This window comes from Leptinotarsa decemlineata, unplaced genomic scaffold (assembly GCF_025532065.1).
Source record: "Leptinotarsa decemlineata unplaced genomic scaffold, Ldec_3_MD MMD2_tig00000010_RagTag_RagTag, whole genome shotgun sequence".
NCBI lineage: Eukaryota > Metazoa > Arthropoda > Insecta > Coleoptera > Chrysomelidae > Leptinotarsa > Leptinotarsa decemlineata.
In genome coordinates, this window is record NW_027412538.1 from 1,398,726 (window position 1) to 1,416,421 (window position 17,696).

A 17,696-nucleotide genomic window follows, 5' to 3' on the forward strand; every position below is an offset into this window, starting at 1 on the left:
TGCTTTAAAGCCGTTTTCAAGAACCAATCAACAAAGTTACTTGACTCGACGACGAAGTCGCAACCTACCTGAGTGATAAGCAGTTTTATATTTTCTTCAAGAATCTGCAAACAAACTATAAATATCATAATTTCAAGGAAATAATGTTCAAAACTCACTCCATTTACTCCAATAAATATTAAAAATGTTTTATCATTCGCTCACTAACAAAAATGAAGTCTGTTTACAATTTTTTTTCCTACATAATGAAATATTCCTCGGGTAATATCATTGCAAGCGCCTTTTTTTCTATCCAAGAGTTCTGGAATGAATTCGGATCAAATGTCACATATTCCTTTTAAAACATCTAGAGGCGTCATATCAGGATACCTAGTGGGCTCTTCCAGGAGATCAAGTTTACCTGCATACAGTTTTTGGAAACTTGTCAAACCTGACTGAGTTTTCAACTGATATTCCTTATATTCCTTAGAATGACCTGCTGCATTACCTGATATGACAGTATTAGATTTTTATGAGGAATAGTAAAATATATAAAGTTTACGTTACACAACTGCAGTCTACTCCAGAGCTCATGGTTAGAATAAGAGGTGCTACTAGCAAAATCACCCCAGAAATATTCCATTATAAATTTGTTAAAAAACTACATTATTCTCAGGAAGTGACGGTGATCAACTCAAATATTTAGTGGAATGAGCTGAATTGAGTTTAAAATCCATTTTTTAAATTATAATATTTGTTGTTTTCTGTAAATCCTGGAAACTAATATAAAACTGCTTATTAGGTACTCAAGAACGGCTGATCCAATTTTCAAAAAAAAAAGTTTGACAGAGAATTGAAATACCTATCAAACAAGTCTTAAGACCTTTCTCTGATTGAAAAAAAAATGGGTAACGGCCTCTCGGCTACGAGTGATGTAACACACCTATTCAATACAATACAATAAGACAACATTCAAAAAATAATTTAATAACTTAAAGTACTTATTTTGCTTAGCAATATGTGGTAAAATTTATTCTACGGTGAAAAGCTCACAGTGGATAACATGTTTGGAGTATTTGCAAAAACTTCTAGTTCAAAAACAATCAGATTCAATATATCATACAATATCCAACAAAATGACTGAAAGTGATTTTTGATCACTATCGAAACCTCAAAAGCCTTTCTACATAATATAAACTTATGAGCAAAGTACTATCTTCCCTTTCAATTAGGGGACTACTCCAAAATTGATTGTTTATATCGTCAATTGCTCTCAAAATCAAACCACTACTTTTGGATAAATTCTGACTCATTTTACTATTTTGGTGGATTGGGGGCTGTTCGATTTGGCTGATGACAATGTTTGGGTCTGAAATAGGTAGATTTGCTGATGGGGACTTTGGCGGGAGTTGTTTGTTACTTATTTTGCTTTCTGAAACAAAAGAGAGATATACATATAGAGATTAATTTCAATTTGAAAAAAATCTGAATGACAATAACTTGTTATATAGAAACTACTTTTGAGTCAAATCTTTCAGAGGGAATATGAGAAAGTAGCCATTAACATTTTTTTTTTATGACTGTAAGACTCCTGCATATAAAATTTGATACAATATTTTTAAAGACAAATGAAATGTATCAACCTATTTTCAACACTTTACCAAAGATAAGTGGTAACTTTGTTTTTCTGTACCTGTATCACCCAACCTCCTAGTCAGTTCTCTAATATGAGCTGCTTGTTCTTCCGATTGTAGAAATAACTCTCTGATAGTATTTTTCAATTCAGTCATCTCTTGCTGCTTTGCTTCTTCTTTAGCGGCTTCCTTTTTTGAAGATCTAAAAGTTGAAGGATAATACATTTATTGCACATTTATAAATCTTCAAGTTTAAAAACTATATCGCTGATATATATCTCATCAGACAACTGGGAATAACTAAAAAAATGGATTCACACTCCTATCAGAATGAAATGCATAATTAATCAACATTCAGATGTTCAAAACCTTTCAAAGTGGTATTGGTAGAGAGAAACTATAGAGCAACACTATTTTACATTATTAAAGTTATTAATGTTTCTCTATACATACAGTGATACAGAATATTGATGAACAAGCAGATTATAACTTCTGGTTTGTCTTATGGTGCTTTTTATTCTTCAAAATAGTTCTTTGAAATATTGTGTGTCATTGAAGACGAATTTTATAAATTCCAAAACATAATCTTGTATGATAACTTACTGATCTGTTAATAATGACAACTGCTTATGCTAAACGAGTTGAAATTTTTTTTACAGTTCTAATGGAAAAAGTAACTTTGAAGGAGGTTGTAGCAGGGATTGCAGGTCATAAATCGTTGAAAACAAGCAAAGTTGATGGTAGAAATTTGATCTTATATTTACTTAGTTGGATAAATAAATCCACTTACAAACAATTAGCAATCACTGAGAATGACAAAAAAATATTCAAATATTTCAGAAATAAATATATTAATTACCATGAAATTGAAAAAGTACGCACCTATTATATTCAGAAATCAATATGCCAGCAGCTATGAGGAATATGATTCCTTCCCCCAATAAATTGGCACCTAATTCAATTGCCATAGCTTCATTTAAAACAGGTATATTGACAGGCTTTCCCAAATTGAGAATCCACATCTTTGATTTCACCTCACACCAATTGTAAACTGAAATATTTCAGAATATTGATCTAATTTTCATTTGCAATTTTAAATACCTACACTGTGCAGGAGGCAAACAAACATATTTTCTAAATACAGGGGAACTTTTTGCCTGACTTTTTAAAACATTTGCTATGGGTTTGCTAATCTGTTTCAATATAAGAGCTCCTAATTTTGCGGCAGGGAAGGCCCCAACAACCATCTTCAATCTTTACAAAAAGAAAATTTAAAATACAAATTACGTCATGATATAACCTCAATGACAAATGATAAATGTCAACAGACAGTACTATCAGTGTTGCCAAATGGGAAGAACGTTTCATAGGATATGCCATAAAAATGTAATATATTCAGTAAAAACGTAATATTCTTCTTTCGTATCATTTGTTAACTAGAAACATTAAAAGGGAGATGTTTTACTCGTACATTACATTTTGAAAATACCTGCCAAAAACCTATATATCCAATATGTAATGCGGGCTTCTTCACTTGATATCAATTGTCTACGCTTGGGAATATTTTTTTTGTTATGAATACTCTGACCCGTTACTTGACGAAAATTGATAATATTCTCCATGATAATAATCATAGAATTTTCACAATGGATAATTCATTGTGAAAAATCAATGATTATCATAATGGATTATTTTATTACATTAAGTATACATCTCACCTTTGTCAAATTTAACATTTCTCCAATTTCAGTTACGCATATTTATGTATATAAAGAATAGATTGAATTTTTTAGCATTTTCTCAAAAGAAAATGTGTATTAGTTTGAAGAAAATGGGGAAATTATTTGCTATTGGAAGCAAAGAACATTGTGATGGACCAAAACATCCATTTCCGTTTTTGCAGATGAGGCATATTTTTCGATATTAATACGACCATATCTATTCAGAAAGGTCTCCTAGATGACTTGGTGAATAGAACTTCGAAACGAGAATTGCAGAACTTCAATTCAACTGACTTTCACATACAATAATAGTTCGTTGTCAAGTCGTAACTCAGCTGGTGTTATGAAACTTTGATGTATTTCATAGGCAAATTCATTCAATCCTCATGTTAATCAAGTATTTTTGAAGAAGGTTACAACAAATGCTTGATGACATGGTTTCTTTCGAAAACCTGACTATATTCCCAAAAAATACGAAAAAGAGAGAGAAAGAGGGTACATAAAGGTAATTGTATTATAATTCGTAAATCAAAGCAGACCAAAAGTTTACGAGATTGTTGCAAGTTTTTGATGTTCTTTTTACCATTTCTTCATTTTTTTAGACTCGTTCCTCCATTTTTATCATTATTGTGTCCAAACATAACAATTCTCCACCAACTTGAAAACAAGCAATGAGATGGAATATGTCTTTCTCTTTTAAGAAATGAATGTGATTTATTCAATATAATAATATAGATTTTAGTGTAAAATCTCACTTATTCATCATTATTGTTTATTTGAAACTCATTGCATTTGCTGCTGGAACAATAAAATTTGTCGAATTTCATTGTTTTTGGAATGGTCGCATAAATGAAAATACGGCTTGGAACAAACACAAATTCATGTGAAGTCTTTTTTACAATCATTAAAAAAATAAAAAAAGGCTATGTTCTACGTTTATAATGATTGCATAGAAAACACTACTCTCACAAATCTACAATTGAATAACTTGAGATACAAACGACTGTACGGAACAGTTTTTTATCGTTAGATGTCACCATTGTTGAACATACCTACTAGCGCCCTTTTTGGTAATTTTTTTCCCAATTCAAAACAGAAATAAGCAACAGTAACTTGTAATACTTGGTTTTAGAGTCAGCACTTTCATTTTGAAATTTTCGATTACAATTGAAATAAAGTCATGCAACTTACAACTCTAACTAAATATTCCTATGGAAAAAATACGAAATTCAGAGACAAAAAAACAATTATGTATTGGCACAATCTGTCACAGCATTACGTTTCGATTCAAAATGACATTGTAACATCTGTAACAACTGAAACTAAGAATTTGACTAAAAAATCAATAAAATTTTGTTGTGATATCGTTAAATACATCCCCGCCATGGATTTAAAATGTCCCGCTACTGGTCCCAAATGTCGTGCGCGCGCTGCTCAAAGTTTGAAATCTCCCCCTTGTCCTACACCTTTTCCAATAGCCGACATGGATGAAAAACCTTTTTTAACAACTACCTGTGCTTGGCAGACTCTTCAAGAATATTATAACAAATCGGGCAATGATTTAGTTATTAAAGACTTGTTCGCGCAAGATCCTAATAGATTTAATAAATTCAGGTGAGTTTATAAACTCCATAAGTATCCAGTCTTCAGCTTGCCTGTCTTGAATGACCTTCAGTGACATTGACTTAACTTCCTTGAATTCCTTTTTTTCATGTAAAATGTGAAAACATACATTTATTCAAATTTTTTACAGTTCCGATGTTTTTCTTGAGGGAAGTTCTACATGAAAATTCAATATTATGTGATACGCATATCAATATTTAGAAGTACTGGTGTAAAAACCAGTAAGAACCAATTGAAAATTTTACTGAAGGAAATTTTAGTGAATAATAAAATACATTTACGAATAAGGAATGGTCATTCTCAGTTTTATAAATATGTGTTATTTCTAATTTGAGTTGCACATGACCTGCATTACATTTGCAAGTCATGGCCTACTTTAAATATTTTCGAAATGGAACCATCATTTCCTTAAAATATTCTCTAAATATTTCAGTTTGAAACTTGCCACTCCTAATGATGGCGACATCCTTATTGATTACTCCAAAAACCGAATTGATGATCAAACAATGCAACTTCTTCTCAATCTGGCAAAAGAACGAAAAGTCGAGGAAGCAAGAGACATCATGTTTAATGGAGGTAAAATCAATTTCACTGAGAACAGAGCTGTGCTTCATATTGCACTGAGAAATCGTTCAAATCGGCCTATACTGGTAGATGGAAAAGATGTAATGCCTGACGTGAATGCAGTTCTTGAACACATGAAGCAGTTTACTAATTCTGTACTCAGTGGACAATGGAGGGGGTAAGTATATGCATAGTAAATTTTGTGGTTTTTTCCTTGTGTTAGCATTACACCCATCATGCTAGCAAATTGCCACAGATATTGTATGGACAGACAACTCACGTGCATTCAACAAAGAGGTCATCAATTCAAGAATACAATGTAGTTTGTCATGTGTAATACATTATTTTACCCCAAAAATTTACTATAAAATTATGTTTTCTTCTGTTCGATTTTTGTCACTGATGATACTAGTTGTTTTAAATGGAAAGCTTTAAAAATATCAAGTGTGATATGCCACCGATGATTTTATTGCTTTATCAATATTTGTAATGAAAGAGACAGGTCCGTATTTGAAGAAGAAGTTGATGGAGGCCATGTTACAAAAAATTAAATCAGAGATTTGTTGTTATATCATTATAGTAGATTTCAAATACTGTGAAACTTTCCTTTCCCATTTTTTCAAATTTTCTGAAATAACAATTCTATTTGTAAAAAAACAGTATTTTTAGTTTTCTTTGTATAACTTGATAAGGGTTGAAGTTTTTGGTAAATTTTTTTACCTTTGCACTGTTCCCTACAACAGTTACCTTTTTCCCCATTTAATCGTGTTCATATCTGTTACGGTTTGTAATATAGCAATGTTACCACATGGTGAAAGAATCGGCCTGTATATTGTTTTTTTTTAGGTATTCTGGGAAGCAAATAACTGATGTTGTTAACATTGGGATTGGAGGTTCTGATTTAGGTCCTTTGATGGTCACAGAAGCCCTCAAACCATATAATAAGGGCCTCCGGTTACACTTTGTCTCTAATATTGATGGCACTCATCTAGCAGAAGTGCTAAAGAAAATTGAACCAGAAACCGTGCTTTTCATTATTGCCTCTAAAACTTTCACAACTCAAGAAACATGTACAAATGCACAGTCTGCCAAGGATTGGTTTTTAGCCTCAGCTAAAGATGTAGGTCAACTTTTTGCAGTTTTATCCAATAAAAAATTAAAAAGGCTCTATACTGAAAGTAGGTATAATTTGGTTTTAGCCTGCCGCAGTTGCCAAACACTTTGTAGCTTTGAGCACCAACGCTGCCAAAGTATCCGAATTTGGAATTGATACTGCCAATATGTTTGGATTCTGGGATTGGGTGGGAGGAAGATACTCTTTATGGTCTGCCATTGGACTTAGTATTTCTTTATCTATTGGATTTGATAATTTTAGCCAACTTCTAGATGGTGCTCACCACCTTGACAAACACTTTCAAACTGCACCATTAGAAAAAAATGTAAGTAATGACAACAAATTTAGGGAACAATGGGATACATACTAATGTAGCTCAACAAATCATAAAGCATCAGTCAGCTTGAGTCCCTCATATACATTTTTGGTAAAGGGAAGAGGTGATTTTTTTCACAGCTTTAAATGCATCTTTTAAATCTGTAGTATTTTGAAATTTATATTGTTGCAAGTGTTATTCATTATAGACCCCTATAGACTAGGGGTTCCACTATTTTTGTTGCAGCCAATATTTTGTGTCATAAATAATTTGAAAGGTATATCTATCGACTGTTACTTTTAATGTACTTTATTACACATACTTTTTTATGTACACCGGATGCTTTAGGAGCACCTTTTACTTTCACATTTCCAATTCTACTCACTTATGTCATTGCAAGAAACCCATATATGTGATGCAGTTTATTGTACTAGAAACCATACACTGAAGGTGTTTTGTCATTAGGTCCAAAACTATTGAACACATTAGTCAAAAATAACTGAGGAAACAAATAGAGCTTATGTTCAAAGTCAATGACAAAAGAGAATTCAATACAAGAATTTTTTGTTGCAATTGAATGCTTTTAATACATTCTATATTGATGACTTATCTTGCTATGGTTCTGAATTAAACCTTCACTGTTCTAATTTCGATAAACACCCATATGTGATATTTCTAATGAACAATTGTTTTTCTGGGAGTCTGAAACCAAGAGGGCGGCAAGTCTTGAATACAGAGAATGTTGAAAACTTCACAACTTTCATCATTACAAATTTGAGTTAATACAATGTTTAAGACAAGAATATTTCAATTGATAACTGAGATGCAAGGAAGGAAAACTAGTCAACAATTATTGAATTGCATTGGTCAATCTACCCACATGATTAATCCTCTTTGGATTTGTTTTAGTCTATAACCCAATATACATGACCTGCGAAAAAGCTTGAACTTATATCGCATCTGATGTGATGAATGTAGGTTGTAATAGGAACCTCACAAGAAATTTTTGCTTTCTATTGAACCTAATCCTAAAGATTGAAAAATGTGTAGATTAGGCAAACAATTTGTTAAGTTGGAACATGTCCAGATTTCAAGAAATGCATTGGAATTATATGAAATTGGTACTATCATTAAAAATTGTCGATAGAAGATCTAACGATTGTTAATTATTTTTAAGGATTATTATGTGATGTGAAGAAAAAGTAATTTTCTTAGAAGTTGAAGTTCTACTTACAAATTCCAAGATATCTTAGTTTTTATGAGAAAGATTGCTGTGTGAAAAATACATGAGAAATATGAAAGTACTGTCTAGTTGACTTTTCTTGACTAATTCAGAATACTTCTGTTTTGACCTTAAATTCACAGCTTTATTTTATCTTCTATCTCTTCGTATCGGCCGATTCCATCAAATTTCGGATCATTCTTTTGAAAAGAAAACTCATGCTGAACATCTTATAAATTTAGAAACAGATATCACTTTATATTTTCCAGATATGCCTCCTAGGATACTAAGTTATACTGATAATATTATTGTCATTTGTTTAATTGAACGATTAAATTGAAGATTTAGCCAAAGCTTCGGTAGATAATAACATTATTCTGAGGTAGGTTAAAGTACACCACAGGAGTAAAGGTAATCGCATTACCGACTCTTTAGCCAAGGAAGCGGCTGGACTAAGAATTTTAGGACCCAGTGGCACCTACGCCCTGATGACTTCGACAATTGCGGAACTAGTCAAATGTTACATCCATGCTCAATCCTTAAAGAGATGGGATGGAATCAAAGGATGTAATCTTGCCAGGATCACCTTGGGCGACCCTGGGAAGCTGGCGTCGAAGAAATATCTGGCGATGACCAGGAAAAATCTACGCCCAACAGTAGGATTTTTAACTGGCCACTGTCAACTAAGGAAACACCTCCATATTATGGGACTAGTGGACACATCTCTATGCAGGATGTGTGAACAGGAAGATGAGATTGTCAGGCATGTCCTGTGCGAGTGCCCGGAGTTATCATCAGTAAGAGAGTGTGTGTTCGGCGAGTCTTGACCTACACCTGCCGATATAAAGGAGATGTCTCCCAGTGACCTGTCCACCTTCCTGGAAAGGACAGGATGGACGATGACCTAGGAGGACAACTCCTTGGGAGGATGTACAATGGGTCACATGTGGCCTAAGTGCTGTGGGCGTACACTCACCCTCCCTACTCTACAGATACAGAGAGATGAAACTACTGTCTAGTTGACTTTTCTTGACTAATTCAGAATACTTCTGTTTTGACCTTATTAAAAAATTCACAGCTTTATCTTACCTTCCAACTCTTCTATCTAATCTTACAATGAAGTGTTTCTTGAATACGTTCAAGTATCGGCCGATTCCATCAAATATCGTATCATTCTTTTGAGAATAAAACTTATGCTGAACATCTTATAAATTCAGAAACAGATACCTCTTTCCATTTTCCAGATATGCCTCCTAGGATACTAAGTTATACTAATGATATTATTCTGTCATTTGTTTAATTGAACTTGATTAAATTGAAAATATATTTTCTCAGGCTCCAGTTATTCTCGCCTTGTTGGGTATTTGGTATGACAACTTCTATGGCTCTGAAACTCATGCTCTTCTTCCATATGACCAATACCTTCACAGATTTGCTGCTTATTTTCAACAAGGTGATATGGAGAGTAATGGCAAATATGTTACTAGAAGTGGTCAGTTGGTAAGTGGAAATGACAGTCAATTTCATGCGTGTCATGTTGTGAGGATTTGAAATATTGAATTTGGCATATATTCTGAAAAAAGATTGGAAACACTACTGAAATAAACAAATGAGCCAAAAAAATATTTCAGAGATCAATTACAAGCAAATCTCCACATATCATTGTTGAAGAGATTTGAGCAAAAGCTAATTTTTCTGTGAAAAAAAAAAGGTTTTGGCTTTATACTTCTCTATAATTAAACAGAAAAATGTGGAAAACATTTAAGGGACGGAAGAAAGAAAATTATAATGAAAACTCCTTACAAAAATGTGTAAAATATGCATAGAATCTGGATACAATCTAGCAGAAAAACCAAATACGTTCACATGAACATTGAATAATATAAAAGGAAAAGCACCTTTCAAAACAACTCATGAATATTGAATTACCTGACAATATTTTTTTTCTTTTTACAGTTTGCATTCCGAACATTCGTTATGAATTTGAAACAAATGTAGGAACACGCTCCACAACATAACATATGTTCAATTATGGAGAAGTAAAAAGTAAAAGCCTTCTTCACCAAAAAACTAATTTCTCCTAAATATATTTTCTTTTCAATTTACAATTTTTTATTTCATTCTGTCAAAAATTCAGTTCAGGTTCTACCCAAAAAATGTCACTATCATTCTAGAATGAGATACTTTAGTTTAGTCCATAAATAAGTGATTCATCCAACATCACCAGATGCATCAATATTTTGGCGTAGTTTGGACTACAAGAATGTTACAAAACAGATATTTGACTACAAACATTGTCTGCATTCAATACCTATATGGATAGTTGAATTACTTGAATAAGGTAGATTAACAGATTCTATAATTCGTGTACTCAAGTCATTAAAATATACTTTTTAGTGGATAGCATTAACCATTAGTCATCCTATATTCATAGTAAAAATGATAATAATAAAAAGCTTAGGAGTGGTTAACAATCGGGTAAATATTCATGGAAATAGGTGTTGACTCCTCTGGCATTTGTTAGGCCTAATTAGACAGCGATTTCAATGATTTTAATTTTAATGATAGTGCCTTAGTTATGTGTTCAAATGAAGACACGTTCAATTGTGGTTTGTGTTTTAAAATTTTGAATTATTAAGGAATATTCAGTAGATGTTAGTTATTGGTTAGAGAGTTAGCTGAATCACATTTTCAATATAATTTTTCATATAAGATTTACCAAACCTAAATTCATATCGTTCATTAGATTTTTTGCAAATCTTTTCTAATGCAACATTGTTGGTGTTTCTGATAATGTAGGTTAGGTTAGGTCTAAAGTGGGTGGGTCTATTCGACCCTCCACCGCAACATGCAAGGGTTTAATGTGGCTCACACCTATTCTGATAATGTAACGACTGAATGAATATTTATTCAACTCATTATTCAGGTGGATTATTCCACTGGTCCAATAGTGTGGGGAGAACCTGGCACAAATGGTCAACATGCTTTCTATCAACTGATTCATCAAGGTACACGAACCATTCCTGCAGACTTCATTGCTCCTGCACAAACTCACAACCCCATAAATAATGGTGTGCATCACAACATCCTGTTGGCTAATTTCTTGGCACAAACTGAAGCTCTCATGACAGGAAAAACAGAAGATCAGGCTAGAGCTGAGCTTCAGAAGCAGGGTCTGCAAGGGGAGGAGTTAGAGAAAATACTGCCTCACAAAGTGTTCCAGGGGAATAGGCCCACTAATAGTATCGTGCTGAAGAAGGTTACGCCCTTCACATTGGGTGTATTGATTGGTAATATATTGAAATGAAATTACTCAAAAACAATTTTGATTGAGTTGAAAATCTTCTTTTCTTTTTTAGCACTATATGAGCACAAGATCTTCACTCAGGGAATTATTTGGGATATAAATTCCTTTGACCAATGGGGCGTTGAGCTGGGGAAACAGTTGGCTAAAGCCATCGAACCAGAACTGCGAGATAACAGTCCTGTATCGTCTCATGATGGCTCCACCAATGGTCTCATAAACTTTATAAAAGCTAGCAGATAAATTTTTCCGAGAGGTTTTTATGTACTGTCATTGTGACGAAAATAATTTATACTTGCTCATTTTGGGCAAAATATATTGGTTGTATACTTTGTTTTAAATAAAATATTTATTCATTAGTATTTTGTTTTTGGGTAAATATGGAATAAAAGTAGAACTCCAAGCGTCTGTATTTTTTAGTTTAGATTATTAAAAGTTACCATGTTGTAAATGCCCGTTCAGAGTTCAATTGCAACAGCAGTTTCTGACCAACCGAAATGTTGAGATATAAAACTATGTTTTAAATGTCGTATTAGAGTTAAGGTCCTTAAACATTTCTTTGGGCGTTTTAACCTTTACAATACGTCTTTGGCCACTTTGCACACAAACCACTATGGCCTCAGCGGGTGGTTTTTGAACCTTCAAATTCAAAATACAATATTGTTTACAATTTTACTTATGTTGGCTACACGAGTTCCTCGATGTTAATGAGCTCTTGCCCCACTGTGCCGGCTGATCTACTGCGCATCCAATATTCAGAGGCACAGCTAGATTTGCCAAGCTATAAATACTTACCTGAATTATTTTGTATACCTAATCATACTTTGAAAATATGACTTTTCTTCTATACTTCTGAAGCTTTAAAGTTCAAACTTGTAAGATAACCTTCTGTTATTAGTTTCTATTATATGACTATAAAAATATTGAACTTTCTATAAGATATATTTGTTTAAATGTTTGAAAATCAACAAATATTGATTGGCCATCAAATTAACTTCCTCTTAGAATTATCAAGTATAAGTTAAGAATATAATGAGACGATTATAAACTAGTAGTTTTGCATAGTACAACGAATTCTGGATTTCTGAGTTTTATGGTTTTGCCAATGGTATCTCCCTTTTTTATGCTCTAAGATTGCACCTGAGAGCCAAATATTCACATAGTTCCACCACCCTCTTTGTAAAACCGGTTCTTTTTCAAAAAGTACAAACAGCTGGAAAACTTCATACAGTTTAGACACCCTATGTCGATGAGCAGTTTTAAATGAAATAAAGGCTCGTTGAGAAACTAGTATTAGAAACAGTTATTGAAATATAAACGTTGGTCACTAAAGTTGTGTGGATTAACTTCTGCCAGTGGTATCTCTAGCTAGAGACCAGCAGTAATCCCACAGTTTGTATGTCAAGTCCTTTCAACAGATGTACCAAGCTTTTCATTAAGTGTGTATCCATCTGTTGATATTTCATGCATGGTCTATGCAATTTCAGCAATTTTTTTTTGTTTTAACTGCAAATATAGGTACTGAATTGTGCCTGGATTCTGTAATCAATTATAACTACGCCACTGATATCTGATTTATTAATTCCTACTATCATTTGAAGGACATATATTAAATGTAGGAATAACCTAAATTTTAGCTTTCGAACAGTACCTATATCTATTTTTGAGTGGTCAAAAAAATTAAAAAAAGATTTTTGTGGTAAGTTCAGCGACTATAATTTTTCTTTCATACATTTTTTACTGCCATTCACCAAGGATTGAAACTAATGTTTACTATAAATTTGCTTTGCGACGGTATTCTAACCAAACAAAATAGTGGTGGGTGGAGGTAATCAGTGTTATATTTCATTATCCGAATTTCTTGATTTTTTGAAATTTTCTGGTACCAACTGTTTCCTTTGAATACATTCAATGTGTAAGCTTATTGCTATTTATTCGTCTTAATACTGATATACCTAAGTAAATATTATACTCCTATGGAAATCTTTTTGAGTATTCATGACCATTGCTTCCATTTAGGCGCATTGCGCATTTGACCAGGAAGGAGAACTCAATTGACGTATTTATGAATGGTATAGTAATCTTCCTTTGGAATTTTTGAAAAGCTGTCATTTTGAGTTGAGATTTGAGATTACGAAAATCATCACAGAATGATTATTGTATGATATCATTGTCTGATTACATCACAGAATTAAGTTGTGGTTACGCCAATCAGAAAAAAGGTGTTTTGTCACGTAACGGATAACATCGTGAAAGAAGATATTGTAGGTGATTTGAAATGAAAAAATCTTTCCACTGTTTTGGTTTTTGTTTACGACAGAAATTTAAAGAAATATCTGGTCAATATTGATGGCAAAAAATAACAACCATCCAGATGGAAATCCTGCTCGATGCAATGAGGTTCATATTAGCTTAAAGGGAAAGCATTGCTACAAGATGGCGCTGCAAAACTCAGGGGTAATAAAATTGTATTGGGAGAACCACAACATTATTTTCTCTCTTGTTCAAGAATGGGCATTACGGTAAGATATTTCTTAGTAGGATATCTCCCTACCGTCTACAATCGTCTCTATTACTTATCTTAGGTATCTGGAATATAATATATACATTGAGTTATTGTAATATATTCAACATTCATCTTTCTTTATTCAATCATCTCTGCTGACCACATACGACGTCTATCGAAAACATTAGATTTAAGTCGGAGGTTAATATAGAAACAAAGTTCCGTTAGACGTTTTCACAAACACCGAACACTGAAATTTGATTCTGTTCTGCTTCTTGGTAGCGAAAGTAATTTATTTTATCTGTCTATCCGTTTCTTATGTTTATAATAATGGCACCAAAAACATTACTCTAATAAATTCAAAATTAAACAACTCACAACACACAACTCCAAACAATAAACATAGCCTATGTTTCATAATGTGAAACATAGGTCTATATACTGACATTTGGTAAAAATCTCACAACAAAGTGTTTCTTGAATACCCAAATTGAAATAATCAAGAATGACATTCGATTGGGAAAGATAGTTTTACTAGCTTGTCCCACAGGATATTTTTCTATATTCATTTCTATTTCTTATTAGATGAAGTAGATTAATTCATTTCCTGAAGACGACAACTTGGGGAAACGCGCTTCGAGAAGAGTATTGCAGTTCTGACGTTTGGAAACATTGAGAGAAAGACAAAAAACTTTTTTTCCCAGAGCTTAATCTCCTCTAAAAATATTCCACTTGTAATAATTTGTTACATTCTTTAAATGATACTTCGATTTTTTATTTCTACAATGTACAACAGTTCACCCCTAATTTCACTCCTTACTGGAGGGGAGCAACCCTTTCGAAAAATTTAAATAACATGAGGTGGTGAGTGCTAGCTCATTTGATAGGGGTTTTATTCTCTATTCAACCGTGCAAGGAACTGAAATTTGCTAAATTAATTCAAAAGTTTGATTGTTTAAGAATAACGACAATTAACGTAGCGCAATCACCCTTAGAATTGAAAATTCAGCCCTGTATGGTATCGGTTTTGGTTCAGACGTCAAGTGAGACACATTTGTCATTTGCTTGGATATTACTTGCATGTTTTTGTAGGTGTTTTTGGATGTTTGGGGATGAATGGTCAATACATGAAACTGATACCACGGAGAGTGCGAGTCAGTGTATTCTGGTTGTTGTGCTTGCTATTCATCTTCAAACAACCACGTGCGTTTAAATGAGAAATGCGAGGCAATTGTTATTTTTGGTGAGGCTCATCGCAATTATCAGGAGGCTGTACGAATGTTCAATGAACGTTTTCCAGATATCCCTATTGATATATATTATTTCAAACAGTCAGTGGAAAAATTTTATGAGAACGGCAGTGTGCAAAATAAAACACGTTCTGGGCGATCAACTACAGGAAAAGATAAACAAATGGACATTATGAGCGAGTTTGTAAATAATCCGCCCTCATCGATTAGAACTGTTGCCTTGATGACGCAGATGACGGTATTGACAGTTCTAAAAAAATAAATTTCATCGCCACAAAATAAAAATGGTGCATGAACTGACAGAAGATTATCCAGACCACCGTCTAGAATATTGTGAAATTGTCTCTAACAATATTTTGCAAAATCATAGCTATTTGAAACACATTTGTTTCAGTTATGAGGCAACTTTTTTTAAACGGCCACGTTTATAGACAAAATGTGAGGTATTGGTCCGATGAAAATCCTTGACTTTTTCGTGAAACTCATAACCAGTTTCCCAAAAAAAAAATAATATGTGGGCAGGAATACTGGGTGACCAACATTATAGGTCCGTTATTAATTGAGGAAAATCTGACTGGTGCCCTCTATTAGGTAATGCTGGAAACAGCGATAGATCCTCTGATAGTGGTAACTGTCGAAAATATTTAGACGAATCCCACATGGACATTGTTCTGCAACAAGATGGAGCTCCTCCTCATTTTGAAGTTGCTGTGAGGACTTTAGGTTTCTTTCTACGGGGTTACCTAAAAACTAAAGTCTACGGGACTCACTGTCACTCTATTCGGGAGTTACGTGCGCGGATTACGGAAGTGTGTGCAACAATTACTCGCGATACTTTGCAAAGCGTCAGGACTGAAACTAAAAATATACTCTATTTCTGCCAGGAGGTCAATGGGGAATTTTTGAACATTTACTTCAATAACAGGAAAAGTTAGTGTTAGTTTAGTTGCCTTCCTGTTTGTGGTGTAATTCTTTGCACGGTTGAAAAGAGAATAAAACCCCCCTTTGAAATGAGCCATCACTGACCACCCTATATGCGGAGGGTTGCTCCCCTCCAGTAAGAAATGCAATTAGGGGTGAACTATTCATACAAAAATGTACACTGTAGAAAAAAAATCGACGTGTCGGTGATTTTCCTAACAAGAGTCCAGTAACAAGTTAGATAGGGGGGGGGGAACACTTATGACGGGCACTGTATAGAATTTTGTGATGATATTCTCTGTGCAGAGAGTTCTTCAGTGTACCTATTTCTTATGAGTGACGTTGTTCCACCAATCAACATCTTTCCGATATCTAGGTTAAAATTTTGTTTGCCTTTAAAACGATAAATTTTGAAAACATTCTAAAATCAGTTTGTTTAACGGCGAAAAGCAGGAGAAATGTGGGAGTCACCTGAAAGGAATATTCCTTCTGAAGATAGCCTGCTACGTTTTAAAAATATAGGATGATATATGCCCATTGCATATTTCTGTGGCGAATAGAACATATTCTATTGCCAATCACCCTCCTCATCAATCCGTTCGGATTATAGCTTCTGTTACACCAGTTGTTCAGTATATCTCACTATTTAGAAAGGTACCGCAAGGCATCATACTTCAACTAAACCAGGCCATATTGATGTTACACTCATACTGAATATTTTCATCAAATCCAGCAACCCTTTCCACTCATTTGTATTGTAGCAATAGCAGAAAGTTCTCGAGTAGAGAGGACTCGATCCTCCGGGAGAAGGAAATATTGAGAGCAGATAGTTGTTGGTTCACACATGGACAGACCCAGAACAGAGATATCAACCTGCCTAGGAGTCTATGCGACTGTATTTCAAGCGGAAATTTACGCTACTGAATTGTGTGCGGGAAGATTGGAAGAATCCAACCTCATAAATAAGTCAATAAAAATATTCTCGGACAGTCAAGCGGCGTTGGAAGATCTTGGCTGCTACCGAGTAACGTCTAAATTGGTAGCAAATTAGCAAAAACGACTCTTCTTGATATGAAGACTTGATAGATTGTCTCTGGTCTGGATTCCTGGCCATACTGGCCTGACAAGCAATGAGGCTGTTGACTCCCTTGCAAAGGAGGGTGCTGCAAGCAGCTTCATCGAACCAGAACCTGTCATTGGATCGCTTTAGGCTTTGCCAAACGAAGATTGAACACCTGGATGGCGAGAAGGTTTATGGACTTCTGGCAGAATTTTTCAGGATTGGCTCACTCTAAGGCGTTTATTTACCCTTCGAAGCTTGATACCAAATAGTTGTTGGACTAGAGTAGGGATGAACTACGATGTCTAACAGGCCTTCTTACAGGTCACTGTCATTTGAATCATCATATACAGAAGCTCGGACTGTCGGAAGACAGTGTGTGTCGCCTCTGTTTGGAAAATGATAAAACAGCAGAGCACAAACTTTGTGCCTGCCCCGTTGGGGACTGAACCAGGTTTTTAGAGTTAGAGTTCGGCAGAGCC

At 34.0% G+C, this 17,696-nt stretch overlaps 3 protein-coding genes across 3 annotated transcripts in view; 2 read left to right on the forward strand and 1 right to left on the reverse strand.

The window, feature by feature from the left end:
* Nucleotides 1–950: 950 nt before the first annotated feature.
* Nucleotides 951–2,932, reverse strand: LOC111507109 (putative OPA3-like protein CG13603). Its single transcript, XM_023162361.2, has 4 exons — nt 2,719–2,932; nt 2,496–2,664; nt 1,673–1,815; nt 951–1,411 (listed from the first exon to the last, which is right to left on the reverse strand). Exons 1-4 carry the CDS (start codon nt 2,858–2,860, stop codon nt 1,140–1,142), a joined length of 726 nt encoding a protein of 241 aa, XP_023018129.2. The 5' UTR covers nt 2,861–2,932; the 3' UTR covers nt 951–1,139.
* A 1,696-nt stretch (nt 2,933–4,628) lies between these two features.
* Nucleotides 4,629–11,836, forward strand: Pgi (glucose-6-phosphate isomerase). The gene is made up of 7 exons (XM_023162358.2): nt 4,629–4,948; nt 5,391–5,699; nt 6,368–6,641; nt 6,721–6,960; nt 9,509–9,673; nt 11,100–11,463; nt 11,533–11,836. Exons 1-7 carry the CDS (start codon nt 4,719–4,721, stop codon nt 11,718–11,720), a joined length of 1,770 nt encoding a protein of 589 aa, XP_023018126.1. The 5' UTR covers nt 4,629–4,718; the 3' UTR covers nt 11,721–11,836.
* Nucleotides 11,837–13,072: 1,236 nt separating this feature from the next.
* LOC111507119 (5-oxoprolinase) overlaps nt 13,073–17,696 on the forward strand; it is a 137,383-nt gene continuing 132,759 nt past the window's right edge. Inside the window, exon 1 of the mRNA XM_074171240.1 lies at nt 13,073–13,176. The gene's annotated coding sequence lies outside the window, so the exon portion shown is untranslated. The remainder of the gene's footprint in view (nt 13,177–17,696) is intronic.